This window comes from Bombina bombina, chromosome 4, assembly GCF_027579735.1.
Source record: "Bombina bombina isolate aBomBom1 chromosome 4, aBomBom1.pri, whole genome shotgun sequence".
NCBI lineage: Eukaryota > Metazoa > Chordata > Amphibia > Anura > Bombinatoridae > Bombina > Bombina bombina.
The window spans coordinates 1,053,325,445-1,053,347,379 of NC_069502.1; the positions used below are offsets into that span (position 1 = coordinate 1,053,325,445).

A 21,935-nucleotide genomic window follows, 5' to 3' on the forward strand; every position below is an offset into this window, starting at 1 on the left:
CTTCTTTAGGCTCTTGGTTGAAACGTTTGATTCACAAAGCTTATTTGGAGGCGGATCAGCCTCCATCACAGATAATTAAAGCTCATTCTACTAGATCAGTTGCCACATCTTGGGCTTTTAAGAATGAGGCTTCAATTGATCAAATTTGCAAAGCAGCCACTTGGTCTTCCCTGCATACCTTTACTAAATGTTATAATTTTTATGTTTTAAGTTCGGCAGAAGCATCCTTTAATAGAAAGGTCCTTCAGGCAGTTGTCTAGATTTGATAATTGTGCCTACATATTGAGATTGTCATCAAACACATTTTTGGGGTTTTAAAAAATTATTTCTCAGCAAAAAAAACCTGGTTTTATTTTAATCCTTCCCTTTATTGTTATTCGTGGACTTCCACATCTTGGGTATTATATCCCATAAGTAACAGCTCATGGACTCTTGCCACCTATATGGAAAAAAAATGTATGTCTTACCTGAAAAAATTAATTTCTTTCATGGCGGCAAGACTCCACAAGGCCCGACCCATTTGTGTTTTTTTTGTTAAAAGCACTTTTTTTTCCTGCTCCTAATTTTTTTTGACTTTTTACTTCTTAACACCATAACGATTAGCTATACGTCAAACTGAGGTATGAGTTAGGGGTTTTATAGGCTTCTGGAAACTTTGCCTTCTCCCGGTAGGAATGTATATCCCATTTGTAACAGCTCATAAACTCTCGCCACAATGGAATAAATTATTTTATTAGTTAAGATATGAATTATGTTTTTACTCAACTAAAAATATCAGGCGTATCATGGACTCTTCCTCTATGGCATTGGTTTCCGAGCCGATCCTCAGACATCCCTAACAGGTCAGATTTTGAGGCTATCTGAACTGGAGCACAAGTGAAATAATCAGCTGATTAGTAAACATGGTTATTTTACCTGCTCTCATCCAAGGTAATCCTGAAAATAGGTTTGAAAACCAGTGCACTATGGGAAAATCTCAGTAAAGTCACTGTATTGGCAGTCACTAACACCTCTGGCAAAGAATACTGCAGTGATTTGTCTTAGTGAAAACGTTTGTTGCTAGATGTTTAAAGTGACAGTCCAGTCCAAAATAAGCTTTCATGATTCAGATAGAGAATATAGAAAGAAAAAGAGTCCTGCTTTTTTTGGACTTCCGGGGCGGAGCTTAGAGAGTCAGGCAGGCTGGAGCCCGACTCGCTAGCTAAGCGTTTCTATCAAGCCGCAGTGCCGCTTTCCTTGCCGGGAAGGAGGACCGATTTCCGAGCGGATACCGAGCCGAGATTCGGCCCATTGGCACAGAAGTCCCTGAGTGGCGTTAGGCCGATTCGCCACGGCCACAGCTTGTGTGTTGGAGATACCGTCGAAGGTCCCATTGCGTCTAGAGCCATCAGACAGACGCCACACTAAAGCGAGCCTAATCGCTATAGTTTTCAAGAAAAAGTGCTTTCTACAGAAAAAGAGGCTACAGCTCCAATACTGACCGGTAAAGCTACAATAGCCGCAGGTCCACTAAAGAGGTACAGACGCCATATATAGTACCGATGTAGCCGGCCACAGTGAAAACCCACGATCTGCTAAATCTAAAGCGGGAGGCCACTCTGCTGTCCGGCTCCCTCGAGGGAGGGGTGAAAGGCCGAGAAATAGCGCCAGACAGTGCACATATCATGTAAGAGACGCAGACGACCCGTAAAGAAATCCCTGCTACCTGCTGCCTACTCCAAGTCGGGTAAATCTTTCTCTGGTCAGAGGTGTGGATGGACTAAAGAGAGGCATCGGACAGGGAGTCATTCCGATAAGGAAAAGTTATAACCTGCTGACCTGGACCGGCTCTCCTTATTTTACCGCTGGGAAGTGGTAACTCTATTGCTCCGCATTTAGCTAACGGTACATAAGAAGAAATCCTCGTTACCAGCTGTCTATCTTAAGCCCGTTAAGCCTTCCCCCCGTCTGAACTGGGGCCGGATCAAAGAGAGACACCGGGCAGGGAGACATCTCGTCAAGGAAAGCTATAATTTGCCGGCCTGGCCCGGCTCCTCTTACCTTATCACGAGGTAGTGCTTACATTGTTACTCTCCAATCGGCTGGCGGTGCAGGAGTGCCGTTCACCTCTTCTGACACGACACTATCAGTTGGACCTTACTTACCCTTACTACAAAAGAAGAAGTTCCTGTTCTATCTTGGGCTACGCAAGTATCTGAGCCATTCTGGCCTTTATTACGATTTTGTTTTTCTGAAATTCTCAGCATAAACTGAATTGACTCTACCTCACTTTTTCCCTGAACATTGGGTTGCTATCATCAATGACTTTTGTTTTTCTTTTTTTTTTTGCATTTTTTATTCTATCTCTTTTTTTTTCCTGTTAGATATCTGAAGGCAAAAAGTCATATAAAAATCATGTTTATAATCATATCGTCTTCATAGAAAATGCTCATAATACAATAGAAGTTATGTACAGGTGTTAAACCGATTGCACTGTTCCTATCTGAGGTACTTAGTAAATCTTGGGACAGAAACTAATAATATATATAAGTTTGTAACTGGGAGTGTTAGCAGCTGCTGTCCGGGTCTTGTATCCTGGGGTATTTGTTCATTTGTTTTTCCTGGTTCTCATCTATCTATGATTTATCCTCTGACCTATAAGGATAATTAATATATTGCTGATATACATGTTGTAGAATCTGTTATCAATCGACAGATAAAGTTTTTTTTCAAAGGTACCAGACATATTGTGGCTTCGAAACTGAAAATACACATATTTGTCACAACATAAGCAGTATTACCACACTGTCACTCATATTATTTGCATATTCTCCCACTGCCACTTAGAAGTCCAGAGCTGTCAGTCTAGTAGTTATTGAGGAGACTTAGCAAAATCCGTTGCTCCCCCGTTGTATGTTGTCACCTAACTCTTGCAGGCTTTAAAAAACACTTCACTATTTAAAAAAAGGAAAAAAAAAAAAAAAAAAAAAAAGAAAAAGGAAGGAAATACACTTAAAAATTTTTTTTTCTTTTTGGTCTAGATACACAATATTATCTTTTTTGGTTTTAAACATTTTCTGATATCACCCCCCCTATTCAGGGTATTACACGTTTTCTTATTAATTTTTAGGCACAATAACACTAAGAATCACTCACTTAATGGAAAAATTTGTCACCCAGGTGAAACACAATTCACCCATAATGCCTGCCAAAACTAAGGACAAAAAAAATAAACTAATGGAGGTTAGTTCAGACTCCTCCCTAGAAACCCAGATAAACCCTTTCGATACACAATTATTGATAACACAGCTAAGTCAATTGTTTATACCCCAATTTGATGTTATCAAAAAAGACCTATCAAATATTACATCAAGGCTGGAGGTAATCTCCTCAGAAGTGAAACAGTTCGCTTCTAGAATCACTGAGGCTGAAACCAGAATTTCAGACTTAGAAGATCTGGTAAACACACAAGAAAATATATTACAAAAACAAGATGACAAAATCTGTAATTTACAAAATCGCCTGGAGGATCTGGAAGATCGCTCCAGGCGTAATAATATTAGAATTGTCGGCTTACCCGATACCCCAGAATTTGAGGACCTGCTGCACTTTTCCTCAACAGTCCTCCCACAAGCTTTAGGGTTCCCCCCCACCTTCTCCCCCTGTCAATAGAAAGAGCCCATCGAATAGGCCCTAGAAGGGTCAATCAAGATGGATCACCTAGAAATAGAATCTGTATCTTTAAAACCCTTAGATTTCAGGATAAACTTCAAATTCTCAAACTATTTAAAAAACTAGAAACATTCACTATAGCAAGCAAGAAGATTCTGTTATTTCAGGATTTCTCTAATGAAACCGCTCTCAAGAGAAAAAGTATGGCCCCCTTCTGTACCCAATTGATTAATAAAGGAGAAAATGCACGGATGGTTTATCCCGCAAGGATTATAATATTGAAGGAAGGTAACAGGATATCTCTTGGCTCTGTAGAAGAAGCGCAGAAATATCTTTCAGATGGCTCCTAATGTAAATTTTAAGTTCAGTATTTTATTTGTTCTGTTTTTTCTTGCTTTTTTTTTTTTTTTTTTTTTTTTTTTTCTCTTCCTCCCTTCTCTCCTATCTCTCCTTCTTTTCCTCTCTCTCTCCCTCCCCCTATCCCCCCCCATCCTATAGTTACCAGCTATTGGTAGATATATATGTGAATTCAAATATTCCTATTTTAGTTGATGGCCACTACAGGATTTAACTTAGTTGAGGAATTTAAGCTCCTTTCCTGGAATGTAGGAGGAATAACCTCAGTAATAAAACGTAAAACAGTTATTCAAAGACTGGGGAAATTAAACCCTTCAATTGTTTTCCTACAAGAAACCCACCTTAAAGATGTTGAAATATCTAAACTTCAGTCTAAATGGGTTGGGGAAGTCATAGCAACCCCATGCGCCTCTAGAAAAAATGGAGTTGCAATTTTAATTAATAAAAACTTGACTTATAAGATTTTGAACATAGAAAGGGACCCAGAAGCTAGATTTCTCTTAGTACAAATTCAAATCCATGAGGCCAGAATATTTGTATGCAATATATATGCTCCTAACAAATTTTCATCCAAATTTTGGAAATTAATCCAGTCTAAACTATTTCCCCATATTAACCAAAATGTTATAGTCGGGGGTGATTTTAATATGTCTCTATCTACTGATCTTGATAGATTTGACACTAGAAACAAACAAGAATATGATCGGCAAGCTAAATATTTCAGATCCTTTTGTAATAAGATGAAACTTGTCGATATTTGGAGAATTAAAAATCCCGACTCTCGGAAATTCACTTGTGAATCCAAAACGTATAGGACATTTTCGAGAATCGATTATATTTTAATATCCGAATCTTTATCTATATTTAGGTTAACCCCCCAGATACACGATATTGCCATATCGGACCATGCTAGTATATCGATCCTGTTTCCCTCTTTGAGTCAACATAAGAGTAATAATTTCACGTTCTATTTCCCTAAATATTTGTACAATAACCCCAGATTTAAGATCTGGCTGAGACAAACTTGGAGAGAATACTATGAAAACAACATAACCTATATTAATAAAATAGAGATTTTTTGGGAAACTGCTAAAGCAGTCATAAGAGGAGAGATAAAGGCTTATTTGAGTACCATAAAAAAGAAATCGGCCGCACAAGAGACACTATTAGCAAATCGAATCAAAATTGCCTATGAAAGGTATAATAATCTGCGTAATGATCAAAATTGGAAGAAATATATTGAAGCTAGGCAGGAAAGGGATATTGTAATAAAGCAAAAAATTCAAGAGGTAGAAACAAGAAATAATCTTCTTTTTAAAGGCTTTCATGGCTGTTCCGCTAAATTCCTAGCCAAATTAACCAGAAATAGGAAAAAGAAAAATTATATTTTGGCTATAAAGTCAGGGATCCAAAGATACTCGGACCCGAATAAAATTGTTAATTTCTTCCATACTTACTATCAACAATTATATACTGGAATAGAACCAGATACAATCCAAGAAGATAGGTTTTGGTCCAGGATTAATCTTCCGAAAATGTTAGACACAGACATAGCAATATTAAATGCCCCTATAACCCAAGAGGAAATTAGAAAATCTATAACCAAGACTAAATTAAACAAGGCAGCGGGTCCCGATGGTATTCCAGCTGAATTCTTCAAAATTTTGTCGGAGGAAATAGTAGAGTCTCTGGAAAAACTTTTTAATAATTATTTCACTAATGATCAACCAATTTCAAAATATTTTACTGCTGCAAATATTTCCTTAATCCTTAAAAAAGATAAAGACCCGGAAGACCCTGCGTCTTACAGACCTATATCTGTCCTTAATACAGATTACAAAATATTAACTTCAATCATAGCTTCCAGGCTCTCGATTTCTTTCGATAAAATAATACACCCCGACCAAACAGGCTTTATGAGTTCTAGGAATTCCTCAAAAAGTATCCGCAAAGTTCTAACATGTATAGATTACATGTATAATACTGATCCAACACAACTCACACAAGCGAAACAAGATAAAGCCCTAATTAGCCTCGACGCCGAAAAAGCGTTTGACGCAATCGCTTGGAATCACCTATTTAGAGCGCTCGAACAATTTGGCTTTAGAAATCAATTTACTCGATTCATACACAATATCTATAGAAACCCAATCTCATATCTTTTAGTTAACTCTAATGTCTCTCCTGCGTTGACATTAGGTAGAGGTACTAGGCAAGGCTGCCCTCTCTCGCCATTTCTTTTCAATATAGCTCTCGAACCATTAGCAATTTGGCTTAGAGACATTATTAGCGGTATTAGAATTGGCCCACAAGTTTTAAAACTTCTAATCTACGCAGATGATTTACTGATATTCATAGGAGATCCTGTCCAAGAAATTCCTGCTCTCTTAAATTGCCTAAGCACTTTTAGCTCATTTTCAGGTTATAAAATCAACTAAAAAAAAAGTGAACTAATGTGGATTAAAAAGGATAGCCGTGCTAAGTTTAACTTCCCGTTCCAAATATCGGAAACACTTAAATATTTAGGCATTTATATTCATCCCAATCCCAATTGCTGGTATAAGTTAAATTTCCCTCCTTTGATAAAGAAAATTCAAACTGATCTAGAAAATTGGACTTCTCTACCTTTATCGACATCAGCGCGTGTTAGCCTTATTAAGACAATCGTATTTCCTCGGTTATTATACCCACTTCAGAACCTACCCTTACTGATCCCTGCGACAGACCAACATAAATTATATTCTTTCTTCTCTAGATTTATTTGGAAAAATAAGAAACCACGTATTGCACTAAAAAAACTAATGAACTCACGTGATTCCGCGGGACTAGCGTTGCCAAATATACAATATTATAATATCGCCTGCTTAGCCAAAATCGCCATAGACTGGTTAGCGGACACAAATATTTTTTCATGTTCGATAATGGAAAATTATATGATAACTCCCTTTTCTGTTAAAGCTAGTTTGCATTGTCCAGTAAAGGAGTTACCCTATAATATCAAGGGATTGATAACTATAAATAACATTATTAGAGCTTGGCAGAAATTTTGCTCAATTACTGGTGTTGATTACTCTTTTTCCGAATTACTCCCAATAATTGGAATGGTCGATTTTTCCCCTGGTTATTCTCAGGTAACTTTTAAGAAATGGGCGGATAAAGGACTCATTAATTTATATCAAATTTTTCACGAGGATGGCTATATATGTTCATTTGAGTCTCTTGTCACGCAATTTGACCTCTCCAGACAGGATATGTTTGCTTATTTTCAGATAAGACACTACCTCAATAAACATAATTGGGAGCTGGATCGATGCCTAGCATGGTCTGATATCAAAAAATGTATTCTGAAATACAAAACGGGATCAACTTCAATTTCTCTCATGTATGACATTATGCTCAATAAGCAGAATCTACTCAGTCTTAATGATATCTCTGCTTCATGGTCACAAGATTGTCCAAACTTGGAAGACGGAGAATTAAAGGATAGTTGTACTTTAGTAAACAAATGTCGAATTCCATCCAGCTGGAAAGAGTCTCACTTTAAAATCATAAATAGGTCATATATAACACCTGTTAGGCTGGCAAAAATGTATAGCTCACAATCTGCTAAATGCCCCCGATGTACATATTTCAAGGCAGACCTTTTACACATGTTTTACTATTGCCCAAAATTAAAACAATTGTGGAACAAACTTTCCTTCTGGTTAAAAATACACTATGCCACTGTAGTCTCATTTAACTCAGAAAATATCATCTTTCTAAATATCCATGTCAATGATTCTCCTCTGAGATCAAAAACTCTAGTATCCATTATTATGTCTATTAGACATCTCATCACAAAAAATTGGAAATCAAAGTATGTACCCTCCTTCGCTATGGTTACGCAAGAGATACAGAATCAAATAATTTTTGAATCTTTTCACCTTAAATCCTCTAATGAAAAAAAAATAAAAAAGTTCATTTTGGACTGGTTACCCATAATTAAGTCCTATACCTTATCCATCCAAAAACGTATCTTATTCCCATTTTTAAGCTCAGATAGTTTCGCAGATTTTGTATTGCATGGTGAATTTCCGGCTTCATGGATTTCCAGTTACAGGGAATAGGAGTGCTATGAACCAAGATAACGATCATTCACAATGATGGCTTCAGCGCTGACTGAGAGGGGAGGGGGTGGGGGGAGAGGGGGGGCGGGGGAGAGAGGAGGAATTTAATTTTCCTTTTCTTTTTTTTTTTTTTCTTTTTTTTCTCTGATAGGGAAACTGAACTAAGTAAGAGGTAAAAAACTATTTTTCTTTTCTTCAGATCTATCAAGTTAAAATGATGAGCTCTAGACTGTTAAGTTATTTTCTTTTTGGGTCCTTATGGCTTAAGTGTATTAAGCTAAGATGATATTTATGTATTATAAACCTCAATTGTGCCCTAATGGTTATTATTGCTTGAGTTAGTCTACACTATTTGAGTTATGATACTATGTCTAGTCGTCTTTTATTCTTGCAATATTAAGTGTAGTTTTTTTATTTTAAGACGACTGAAAGACATAGGCTACTAAGTTCAGCTCATTAATATAATAATATAAACGGTCAATGTATGTCAATATTATGTGTATGACATTAACTCTTTTTTTTCCTCTTTTGTATTTAATGTACATATATTTGTATCTTTATCAAACCTGTCATTTTGCCCTGTGTGGCATATTTTTATTAGAGATTTGTTTTTGTCTTTTCTGTTTTCTTATTTTCAATAAAAGAAAAATTACTAAAAAAAAAAAAAGAGAATATAATTTAAATAATTTTCCAATTTAATTTTATCACCAATTTTGCTTCATTCTCTTGGTGTTCTTAGTTGAAAGCTAAACCTAGGAGGTTCATATGTTCTCTCAGGGCATTTTGACAGTTTTTCACCACTAGGTGTTAGTTCATGCATGTCATATAGATATCACTGTCCTCACGCACATGGAGTTCCAGTGAGCCAGCTGATTGGCTAAAATGGATGTCTGTCAAAAGAACTAAAATAAGGGGGCAGTTTGCAGAGGTTTAGATACAAGGTATTCAGAGGTAAAAAAAAAAGAAGTGTATTTATATAACTGTTGGTTATGCAAAACTAGGGATTGGGTAATAAAGGGATTATCTATTGATTTACACAACAAAAATTCTGGTGTAGACTGTCCCATTAAAGGGGATTCAATCACTTTCAGATTGTAATATCTGCAGTATACTTTACTTTGTCCTCATTTGCTGAAAGGTTTCTTAAAATTGTGGGTTTTCTAGTTCACAAAACTACATATATGTCCCAAATTGGCCTCAGATGTTTTTTTTCTAAATTGTAAACCAATTTACTTCTATTATAAAATTGTTTTCTTGTTCTTTGTTAAAAAGCATGAAGGTAAATTCAGGAGTGTGAATGTGCCTGCAGCACTAATATGGAAGCAGTTTTGCAAGTTATAGATTAGGAAGAGCACTATTTCCGGTCATGTAGTGCTGCAGAAATGTGCACATTACCTTTCTACATATCTCTTCAACAAAGGAAAAACATGAGAATGACGCACATTTGATAAATTAGAAACTTTTAAAATGGTATCTAAAATCATGAAAGAAAAAAAAAAAATGTTTTTCATGTCCCTTGTCAGTCACAATTTCTGGAAAAAAAAATGGGTGCTCCTGCCAACTCTTTTCTAAAGTTAACAGCCCTAATTTGGCTAACCTTTCCCAATAGTATAAATCCTCCATCCCCTTAATTGTGTAGCTCTTTTCAGAACCCCAATTCTTAATTTCCTTTTTAATAAGTCCCCAAAACTGTACTTCACACTTAACCTTTCACCGCCGTTATATTCTGTCAAAATGGCGCTGGGCTTTAGCGCCGTTATACATCATAGCCAAGAGCTGTCATGAAGCCAACAGCGCTTCCTGGATTTGATTGCGGTCTGGAGGGTGTTTCTAGTGTCATAGGGACGCCCCCCAGACCCAATTCAATGATTGAAATCTCACGATCCTGATTTCAATTTGTCCACACCAAAAACGTTTAACCCCTTAAGGACAAGGACATTTTTCAATTTCTTTCCCTTAAGGACCAAGGCTATTTTTACATTTCTGCGGTGTTTGTGTTTAGCTGCAATTTCCCTCTTACTCATTTACTGTACCCACACATATTATATATCGTTTTTCTCACCATTAAATGGACTTTCTAAAGACACCATTATTTTAATCATATTTTACAATTTACCATAAAAAAATTATAAAATATGAAAAAATGGAAAAACACACGTTTTCTAACTTTGACCCCCAAAATCTGTTGCACATCTACAACCACCAAAAAACACTCATGCTAAATAGTTTCTAAATTTTGTCCTGAGTTTAGAAATACCCAATATTTACATGTTCTTTGCTTTTTTTGTAAGTTATAGGGCAATAAGTACAAATAGCACTTTTGCTTATTTTGGAGAAAAAAAATGGTTTGGAAATAGCATAGTTATATTGGAACACTGATATCTGTCTGGAATCCCTGAATATTCCTTGACATGTATATTTTTATTTTTTAGTAGACATCCCAAAGTATTGATCTAGGCCCATTTTGGTCTATTTCATGCCACCATTTCACCGCCAAATGTGATCAAATAAATAAAATTGTTCACTTTTTCACAAATAGGTTACTCACTGAAATTGTTTACAAACAACATGTGCAATTATTGCACAAATGGTTGTAAATGCTTCTCTGGGATCCCCTATTGTTTAGAAATAGCAGACATATATGGCTTTGGCATTGCTTTTTGGTAATTAGAAGGCCGCTAAGCACCTCATTTGTATTAGGCCCAGCAGTGAAGGGGTTAATTAGGTAGCTTGTAGGGTTAATTTTAGCTTTAGGGTAGTAGACAACCCAAAGTATTGATCTAGGCCAATTTTGTTATATTTCATGCCACCATTTCACCGCCGAATGCGATCAAATAAAAAAAATTGTTCACTTTTTCACTAACTTTGGGTTTCCCACTGGAATTATTTACAAACAGCTTGTGCAATTATGGCACAAATGGTTGTAAATGATTCTCTGGGATCCCCTTTGTTCAGAAATAGCAGACATATATGGCTTTGGCATTGCTTTTTGGTAATTAGAAGGCCGCTAAATGCCGCTGCGCACCAAACTTGTATTATGCCCAGCAGTGACAGGGTTAATTAGGTAGCTTGAAGGGTTAATTTTAGCTTTAGTGTAGAGATCAGCCTCCCACCTGACACATCCCACCCCCTGATCCCTCCCAAACAGCTCTCTTCCCTCCCCCACAATTTTCCCCACCATCTTAAGTACTGGCAGAAAGTCTGCCAGTACTAAAATAAGTATTATTTTTTTAAATAATAAAAAAAAAATTAAAAATCATATTCTGCTGTGTAGGATCCCCCCTTAGCCCCCAACCTGCCTGATCCCCCCCAAAGAGCTCTAACCCTCCACCCACTATTAGTCACCATTTTGGGTACTGGCAGCTGTCTGCCAGTACCCACTTTGCAAAATAACTTAATTTTTGTTTTTTAAACCTAACATTTTCTGTAGTGTAGCTGCCCCCCTCCATACCCTCCCCCTCCCAGATCACTCCTTGATCACCCCTCCTCTGTACCCACCACCCTCTTCCAGCAAAAAAAAAATTCACAGCACAATTGCCTTAGATCGCATGCTCCCGGCATAGTAAACAGCCGGAAGGAAGTTCCCCAGTGATGGGCCACCCACCTCCCTGCAATGGCTCCCACCCACCAACAATCTGCACCATCACTGGCCGATGCAGAGTGGCTCTCTGCATCGGTGTGCCTAAAAAGGTATTGCAGTGATGCCTCAATATTGAGGTATCACTGCAATACCTTGAAAGCGGGTGGAAGCGATCATGATCGCTTCTAGTCGCTTGAAACCCTTAACGACGTACAGGGTACGTCGCTGGTCTTTAAAGACCAGCTTGTGTAAGACGTACCCTGTATGACAAGCATCATTAAGGGGTTAAAAAGATGGATAATCCCTTTATTTACCATTACCCAGTTTTGCATACCCAACACTTATATAAATATACTTTTTACCTCTGTAATTACCTTGTATCTAAGCCTCTACAGACTGCCTCCTTATCTCAGGTTTTTTGACACTTGCATTTCATGCAATTAGTGCTGACTTAAATAACTTAACGTGTATTAGCACAATGTTATCTATATGAAACACGTGAACCAACACCCTCTAGCTGTGAAAAATTGTAAGATGTAGAGGCGGCCTTCAAGGGCTTAGAAATTAGCATATGAGCCTACCTAGGTGTAGCTTTCAACTAACAAGAGAATAAAGCAAATTTAATAAAAGTAAATTAGAAAGTTGTTTAAAATGACATGCCCCATCTGAATCAAGAAAATTTAATTTGAACTTCACTATCCCTTTAATATGAGTCTTTCCAAGGATTTTTTTTTTTTTTACAGGATCAGAATTAGGTTCTTCTTACAACCACACCCCTTTGCATATTTGTTAATTTTGTATTGGTCTTAGAAGCTGCTTCTAGGAATTAAGCAGGTTTTTTTTTTTTTTTTTTTCTTTGTCCACAAGAATCCCAAACCCTGCATATCACAGAAGTCTGCAACAGCAAACTTCATAACCAGTTCCTGGTTCTTATGCTCTCCCAACAAAAATTTTTTGTTAAGAGTGATTGACAGGCCCTGCTCCTATACAATGTTAAATTATGCCAGTGATTGCAGGTAAACAGATTATCTATTTGAGACCATGTTACTTTAAACTTTACAATTTACTTTTAGCATCAAATTTGCCTTATCTCTTATTCTTAGTTGAAAGCCAAACCTAGGTAGGCTCATATGCTAATTTCTAAGCCCTTTCGAAGACTGTCTTATCTGAATGCATTTGACAGTTTTTTCCACAGATAGAGGGCGTTTGTTTGTGGGCTATATAGGCAACTGTGCTCATGCCTGTGGAGTTACTTATGAGAGGGCACTGATTGCCTGAAATGCAAGTCTGTCACAAATTAAAATAAAGGGGCAGTCTGCAGAGGCTGATACTAGGTAATCACGGTGGTGAAAATATATAACTGTTGGTTATGCAAAACTGGGGAATGGGTAAGGGATTACCTGTCTTTTTAAACACAAACACGTTTTTGGTGCCAACTGTCCCTTTCAAATATTTATTTAAGACACAAGTGAAATGTTTAGTTTTTATAAAGAACTTTAGTTTCTTAAAGTTAGTTGGCACCACCATGTTTAAACTAGTTTGCCCTCGTCTCTCCTACTGAGGACAAATAGGGACAGGTAAATAAAGCACAAACAATATTGTTAAAACCTTGTTAAATATGCAGTCTTATAGCCTTTTTTATACGTCCATTGTCTCCAATTACTTCTCTAAATATTTATAGAACACAATACTCTAGCCTGCCCTCCTGAGGATAATATTTATGTGTAGTATTTCCCTAGCTCAAACATTGCTGGATTGTTTTAATTACCTACCCCACACAGTTGTGTGAAAAAAATCCAGCATGCAGTCATTAGAAAGAATTGTGTAAAACTATCAGAAAATTTGTATACGTCTTTAGCAAGGACACAAATGGAAAAAACTTGTTTGCACCCAACAGGAGGCATTTAAGGAGCCACCTACAATTTTGTGTCCCCCCCCCCCCCCAATGATTTATATGCAGTCTACCTAAAAGGGGCCTGGCAACTACATATTCTTGCTCCTACATTTGAACTATAAAATTGCATAGATGAAAAGGTAGAAAAGTGTAAAGAAAAAAATAAAAATCTGACTAAAGACATGGTAAATGTGGATTCATTTAATAAGAAATGTACATTTATTTATCCTCTGGCTTATTAAAGCAGTATGTCAGACAGCATTTTCCACAGTAATGTCTGTCAAAGTGGCTAGCCATGAAAACTCCAGCACCACACTCATCTGAAGGACATTCACGACGCAGGCGGTGGATTTTGCCATTTTCGTCAACCTAAAGGAAAATAAAAATTAAAGGGTCAGAACATTACGCAGAATGATATAACATTAGCTTAGTGGTAAGATTTATACATTAAAGGATTGCAGAGAATTTTTATTTAAAAAGTGACAATGACAATATTCACACTAATATGAAAAAATCAAAAAAATTTAATTTTACAATTAAATAAAAATGTGACCGGTCACACTAAGAATATTTATAAAACTTGATATATTCTTTAATAAGGTGTGTGAATTGTCATTGTAGATGAATACATTTTGTCTTCCCCTTTCGCTGTGAGCGCTCTATTATACACCATTTGTTCTATCTACTTTAACCTGCCTATGGGAGCAGGGTATTTAAGAGCTAAGGGTTTAGATCTGCGCTATTCTCATCTGTATTCTTTAGGTGCTACATAGTAAGCTTGTTTAGTAGAGTATTTTATTGCATTAGATTGTGCCGTTAAACTTTAGACAGTAACTCTAGAGCTACATAAGCATAGCAATAACGAAACAGCATATGAAAGGCCTTACCTTGTAATACTTAAGCACAGCAAGCTTGACCTTCTTTCTCTTATGCTTGTTCTTCTTGGGAGTGGTGTAAGACTTCTTCTTTCTCTTCTTAGCACCACCACGGAGCCTCAGCACAAGGTGAAGAGTAGACTCCTGCCAGGAGACAAAAACAAGTAAGCCGAGTTGGCACATGCACTAATACTGCTAAATACTGTGTTTAAGTACACCGCTATGAATGATTAGTGGATGACGGCGTAGTAAATGTAGCTTGCTCCAACACTTTCTTCAAACATGCATTACATTCACTAAGCAGCATGTACTTGAGTACATTTGATGGGATAAAAAGCCTTTACCATTTCTGTAAGAAATTACAATTTTCAGTAAACACAAAACTATGTAAAACAAACCTTCTGGATGTTGTAATCGGAAAGAGTGCGACCATCTTCCAACTGCTTGCCAGCAAAGATCAATCGCTGCTGATCAGGGGGGATACCTAGAGACAGCAAAAAGTACAAACTCAATTAACTTTCCACTAAAAGAACAGTATTAGCACCGGAACAGAGCAAATGTAGTGTTGTACTGTAAAAGTCTTGTACAGCTCTAGGTTATGAAAATGCTATTTTACATTTAAAGGGTAATTAAAGCAAAACTAAACTTCAATGCTTTAGATTGAGAAGAACATCAATTTGTTTCCTTTGTTGAGGAAAAAACCTAAGTTAGCTCAGAGAAACTCAGAAGCATGCACATGTTTTTAGCAAATTGTAACTGAAGTTAGGGTTGCACCGATACCATTTTTTATTTTTAAGACAGAGTACTAAAAGTACCGACACCTTTTTAAATACTCACCGATACCAATTACCGATACTTTTTTTAAGTCACAAGTTTACCAAGCACAATAGAGACTAACGCAATTGGGTAGTAGGGTGCCTATATTACATCAACCTGACATTTGTATTTAATACAAAGTAATATAATTTAATTCTGGAAAAAAAAACATTGGGGACAGTGTCCCAGTAATCCCCTTTGAGAGGAAAAAAAAAACAAAAAAAAAAAAACGGGGCATTTGCATTCTACTGACAACAGAAAATAGGGCTGGTCTTCATATTTTTCCAGGCTGCTTTTTTTCCCCAGTCCAGCCCTGGCTAAGGATGTTCCTCAGTACAGAATGTTTTGAGCATAATTGTGCAAGATGAGAACTAGCAGTATAACAGGCAATCTAGCAATTAGAATCATTTTCAAAAGTTAGTGGCAAGTTCTTATTAAAGGGGCATTAAACACTTTGAGATGGTAATATAAAATGATAAATTGTATATATAAAACAACTCTGCAATATACTTTCATTATTTATTTTGCCCTCTTTGCCTGTAATTCCATTCTGAAATTGTGAGCTTTTCAGTTCCTGTTAGAAATGGAAGTGCAGAACACTGTTAAATCCAGCACAACCATTGGCTGCACACTCTAGTGACCTATTTATAACTATCCCTAATTGGCCACAGCAGAGAAGGTAACACAAGTTACAACATGGCAGCTCCCAGTGTTTTATAGACACTAAAACTTTACACTTATTTTGTCACTTTTTAAACAACTAATGAAACTTAAAAAAATACATCTACATGTTACTCATGGACTAATCTTTTCTTTGAATGCATCATTCTATCTAGCATGTATTTAGTGTTTAATGTCCCTTTAAGGAACAAAAGCATCTCTGCATGTTCAGCTATAAGTCTTTCTTTTATCAGTAAGGACGTTTGATGCTAAGCTGAACAAGTCACTTTTCACACAACTTCATGGGTCAGAAAGATATTTTTGGGCCATTTTAACCAGAGCTGGAAATCTCAGTTTATTAACTGCCCAATACTTCAGGGGTTTGTCTGAATGAGGTACAGTGATCTATGGGGTTGCACCGATACCTATACTAGTACCGATACTAGTATCGGTACAGATACCAAGTACTTGCACGAGTACTCGTGCAAATGCACCGATACTTAAACCGATACCTCCACTTACTACCCATATGCTATCTTGTGGTGTTTTTTTCAAACTGCATGTTCCCATTTCATTTAAAGCTGGAGTGGAGACTAAACTAAAAATTGTTTACTACTGTTCTGCCAATACAAATTGCTCTTAATTGTATTATTGTAGGAGAGATTACTTTACATTGTTTAGACAAACCCCTGAAGTACTGGGCAGTTAATAAACTGAGATTTCCAGCTCTGGCTAAAATGGCCCAAAAATATATTTCTGCCCCATGCAGTAGTGTGGAAAGTTGAACCTCCTTACTGATACCAAAAACAGACTTATAGCTGAACATGCAGAGATGCTTCTGTTCCTTAAAAAGAACTTGCCACTAACTTTTGAAAAATTATTCTAATTGCTAGATTGCCTTTTATACTGCTAGTTTTCATCTTGCACAATTATGTTCAAAACATACTGTACTCTGAGGAACATCTTAGCTTATATAATTGCAGGAAGAGTACTCATAGGAAAAATTAAGTTAATCCCAATGAACACTCATCCTGCAATTATAGGACTAGATTTAGATTACATTTAATTGGTAAGCTTTACCAATGCTCTGTTCACATTTCCAACTCCATAGCCTTTAATGGAGTAGAACGTGTAATGAGAGCATTGGTAAAGCTTACCAGTCAAATGTAATCTAGCCCATAGTGTTGTTCACCATGATTAAACAGTATTCTGTTCTATTTGTTACTGAATGGCACTTTTGGTTGGTTGCAATTTTATATTTGTTATTTATTGTTGTTAATATATTTTATTGTAATATTTTTATTTCTAAACATGTTCTGTGAACTTTGTGACAAATAAAACCTGTTTTATTATTTCATAATGTCTTTTGAGCTACAGCCCTTGATAATTATAAAGAAGGAATCTTAAATAATTAGTCTGTATTGTGCTTGGTAAACTGTCACATGACATAAAAAAAAAAAGTATCGGTAATTGGTATCGGCGAGTATTTGAAAACAAGAATCGGTACTTGTACTCGGTCTTAAAAAAATGGTATCGGTGCAACCCATCCCAGGTAGGCTTCCAGCTGTATAGTAGCAGCTTTTGGAGCACTGCTCTCAAACATACAATAACACAAATAACAGCAATTTGTATTGGCGGAACAGAAGTGAACAATTTATGTTTAAGTCTTCACTCCAGCTTAAAATTAAATGGGAACTTGCAGGTTGAAAAATGCCACAAGATGGCATATGGGTAGGAAGTGGAGGTATCGGTTTAAGTATCTGCATGAGTAGAAGTACCCATCTAAATACTTGGTATTGGCACTGATACTAGTATCGGTATAATCCTAACTTTAGTGATTGCTGCAATGTGCACATATAGTGCACAAGGCGTGTACATGAGCCTAACTAGGTTTACTCACAGGATAAGGAACAAACGCCAAGTATTTTATTGTATGAATCATGAAAGTTTAATTTTGACTTTACTGTCATTTTAATGGTTCAGGAAATAGCATTATGACAAATGTATGTGTGATTTATGCAATACTATACCTTCCTTATCCTGAATCTTAGCCTTGACATTTTCTATAGTATCGGAGGCCTCAACCTATAGAATGAAAACAATGTTAGTCAAACTAAATTCAAGAAAACCACAGACAGCAACAGCTTATAAGTATTTCCCCCCTAACCATCACAGCAATGTTTAACAAACCTAGAGGCCTATTTTCAGAATAGTGCTAAGAAAAAAGTTAATCAGAATTCTAAAATTAAAAGTTAAGATTTCCAAGATAAATACATATCCCTGGTATTCGTTTTTCTGTATTGGCTCTTAAAAATTATGGGGGGGGGGGGGAGTTGCCCATCAAAAAGCACTTCCTAAACGGTTACTCTTCAAAAAGATGATCTTATGTTATGGTATTTATTTTTAAAGCAGTTTCTAAGTTACAGAATTACTTAAAGTAAACTACAAGTATCTGAAGGCAAATCACAAAACTTATGCTCAGAAGGATAAATTTAAGACTGGGTGAATGGTATTTTTTAAGAAATACCTTCCATAGGGTAGCTTTTCTTTTGCTACTGTCAAAGTCAGCACTGCCTACAACACTCTCTAAAGCTCCATACACTCCCCTGTAAATTATTCCAGTATGTGCCAGTGTGCTCATATCCAACCTGAAGCTTATACAACAGTAATGCACAAAACTCACATGGCAAGGGAATGTACCAGCTGAGCCTGATGTTCAAAAGAAGAAAGCTATATAGTGGAAGGCGTTTTTTTATCCCAAATAAGTAAATGAAAGTAATTTTAAGGTTGAGTGATTACCCATTTATCATACTATCACCAATTACAAGTGTATGTGGGCTAAGGCAGGAATACAAACTCACATTAATATGCTCTTAAAGGGACACAAACCAAATTTTTTCTTTTGTGATTCAGATAGAGTATGCAAATTTAAGCAACTTTCTAATTTACTCCTATTCATTTCTTTGTTCTCTTGCTTTATTTGAAAAAGGCATCTAAGCTATTTTTTTGTTCAGAACCATGGAAAGCACATGTTTATTTATTGGTAGGTGAATTTATCCACCAATCAGCAAGAACAACAGTGTGTTCACCAAAAATGGGCCAGCATCTAAACTTACATTCTTGAATATCAAATAAAGATACCAAGAGAATTTGATAATAGGAGTAAATTAGAAAGTTGCATGCTCTATCTGAATCATGAAAGAAAAAAATTGGGTTTAGTGTCTCTTTAAACCTGATCATTTGCTTAATATTTACCCCCAATGACAAGTTTAAGTAGACAGTGCATACACAGATGCAGTATATCAAACTGTACTAGGTTTGCAGTGCACTTCAGGAGACAGAACTAGAAATATGTTGGTGTATGGCAGAGGGAACTACAACACATTGGAGTCCACTTTGGGATACATGGGGACAGCAGTGACATAATCAGTAACTAATTCACATTGCTTTCATTTTTTTCTTCAGCCTACTTTAGATGTTTGGGGCATCTAGGAAAGGGCACGGTTTATAAAACATGAAGCAAACACTTGATTAGCCAATGTAAGTGCCCTGTCATTGTCAGCCCGTGCTAATACCCAAGGCCCATAGGATGCATTTGGCAGATTGCGGTGAAGTTGTGCATCTCAGGCGCTACACACGTGCGCATCACAATGCGCGGACATACTATCCCACACAGGGATGCGACACCGCAGGCACTCGCAACGCTAAGACTTTCTGCTCGCCATGCTGGCTGCACGCACCTCGAGGGTGATGGTCTTCCCCGTGAGAGTTTTCACGAAGATCTGCATCTTGCTGCCGGATCCACCTGAAGGAAGAAAGGGAATGTTATACCACGAGCAGCCACAACTAAACCACCCTATGGGGTCAGACTCGCTCGGTATATTAACCAATTCACCAGCGCTCAGTCACACCGCTCACCTACTCCCGATGGCGGATCTTGAAAAGAGGGCCTCCTTCCGGCCGCACGGGGTTTTCCTAGTTCTTTGCAGGGGTGTGGGCGGAGACAGGTGACTAAGTCAGTGCCTGTTGTAGAGAAGACACATTACTCACAGCGCTAATTATTTCTTGGATTTAAAACATGTTTATACGTACTAAAACATATATGGTAATTAAAAGATATAAATTGAAGACGTTATTTGTATTGATGCATTTCGTGGATACCTATTAGTGCGTTGCATTATGGGATTTATAGTAATGTTGCGTATTGGATTTTAAGTTTTGGGGTTTCACTGTCAGTTTTACCACAAGTGTGATGTTATGTGAATACGCACAGGTCATATCACGTGGAGTAGTGTTTTTTTAATTAGTTATACAAGTAATAAACTGTCTGGAATATCGTAATTGACGACAGTTATAAACTACACTTCCCACAATGCATTGTCTCTGGTAAAATAATGCAAAACCATTCCCAAAACATATAAACCACGCCCCTAAAAGAATCCCTAGTAACTGTTGTCAATGCATATATCCCAATAATATAATGTTGAAGTGCATGATCAAGAGCATAGTAAGTCCGGGAGCACAGGGAGAGGTAACTGTGGGCAACACTAGTGAAACAAAATGTGCAAAACGTTATCTTGAGTTATATTTAATCTTGAAATTTGTCTCTAATTTGAATGAATATTTATCACTTTCATGGGATTTTTACCCTTTTTGTGACCAAAGCGAGAAAGTCTCCTCAGGAGTTGGGGATCTGATTTTTTTTTTATATTTTAAGAGTTGAAAATGTAAATACATTAATATAATTAGTACATTAATCACTAGTATTTACAAGGCTAGCCACAGTCATTATGTTAGCAAGCATTACATTGTTTTGTAGTGATCTGATTATTTTTGCTAAATCAAATGACGTACATATATGTAGCATGGTTAGCATTGACAAGTCTGCAGTGTGCATTTCAGTTCTGAAAATAAGAAAACTTAAATTTAAATTACTTGTAAAGTGGGCAGAATAAATTATTAATTGATATTGCAAATTTGTTTAAATACACATATTAAATATGTTATATTACAATTTCAATGAGTTTATTGTCTTAACATCAGAAGGTTTAACATATTGAAAAATATCTATTAGTGAAAGTCATAAGGGTTTGTTTGGTAGATAGCACAGCAAACAAATAATTGGCTTTCAAGCTTTAGAAAGTGTTAGAAAGACAAAGTGCTCAGAAGTTCCATAGATTAGTGTCATAGAGGGCGTATTGAGAATGAAGAATGTTTTAGACCAGGGATGGGAACATGCGGTTCCCTGCACCAGTTTTTGTAGCCCCACAGAAAAAGTAGAACTTTAAATGTGTGCCATAGTATTTGTGGTCTAATAAATAAAAAACACAACTAAATATATGTGCTTTGGGGACGTGTGGTTACTGGGCAAACTCAAACGAGGCCTTTGAAGGAGAGAACAGCAGAGAGAGAGTACTGCAACATAACTTACATTTGGCCCTGAGACATTAGACATTTTTAGGAAATATATTATTTGTGTGTTTAATATCCATACATTTAAAAGCAGCCCTTAAAGGGACCTGAAACCCAGTTTTTACGTTCATGATTCAGAAAAAGCATGTGATTTAAACAACTCTCTAATTTACTTATATTATTTAATTTGTTTTGTTCTTTTGGATTGCTTTGTTGAAAATTATACCTAGGTAGGCTCAGGAGCTGGTGATTGGTGGTTGCACATATATGGCTCATGTTATTGGCTCACCCAATGTGTTCAGCTAGCTCCCAGTAGTGCATTGCTAGTTCTTCAACAAAGGATACCAAGAGAATAAGAAAATTACATAATAGAAGTAAACTGGAAAGTTGTTTAAAATTGTATGCTCTGTCTGAATCATGAAATACATTTTTTTGGGGTTTTAGGTCCCTTTAAGAGTTCTAAAATATTGATCTGCGGCCCCATTTTATTAGTATTAGGTAGTGCTAACTGAATGTCCTTTTGGCCATAAAAGGAAAGCGAAGTCCTTTGGGTAATTAATGGGAAGAGACAATGTCCTTTGGGT

General features: G+C 36.6%; 1 protein-coding gene across 1 annotated transcript; it reads right to left on the reverse strand.

Moving 5' to 3' along the window:
• Positions 1–13,769: 13,769 nt before the first annotated feature.
• On the reverse strand, positions 13,770–19,750 carry RPS27A (ribosomal protein S27a). Its single transcript, XM_053712193.1, has 5 exons — positions 19,680–19,750; positions 17,970–18,024; positions 14,862–14,947; positions 14,476–14,607; positions 13,770–13,957 (listed from the first exon to the last, which is right to left on the reverse strand). The coding sequence occupies exons 1-5, from the start codon at positions 19,725–19,727 to the stop codon at positions 13,808–13,810; spliced, it is 471 nt and encodes a 156-aa protein (XP_053568168.1). The 5' UTR covers positions 19,728–19,750; the 3' UTR covers positions 13,770–13,807.
• Positions 19,751–21,935: the final 2,185 nt, after the last annotated feature.

What these genes read in the sequence shown, in the direction of transcription:
- RPS27A (XM_053712193.1), bottom strand. Translation starts at nt 19,727, where the DNA reads ATGCAGATCTTCGTGAAAACTCTCACGGGGAAGACCATCACCCTCGAG. An exon ending in TAAGATTCAGGATAAGGAAG is followed by an intron (nt 14,948 to 17,969) that starts GTATAGTATTGC and finishes TGCTGTCTCTAG; the next exon opens with GTATCCCCCCTGATCAGCAG. An exon ending in CCGATTACAACATCCAGAAG is followed by an intron (nt 14,608 to 14,861) that starts GTTTGTTTTACA and finishes GTCTCCTGGCAG; the next exon opens with GAGTCTACTCTTCACCTTGT.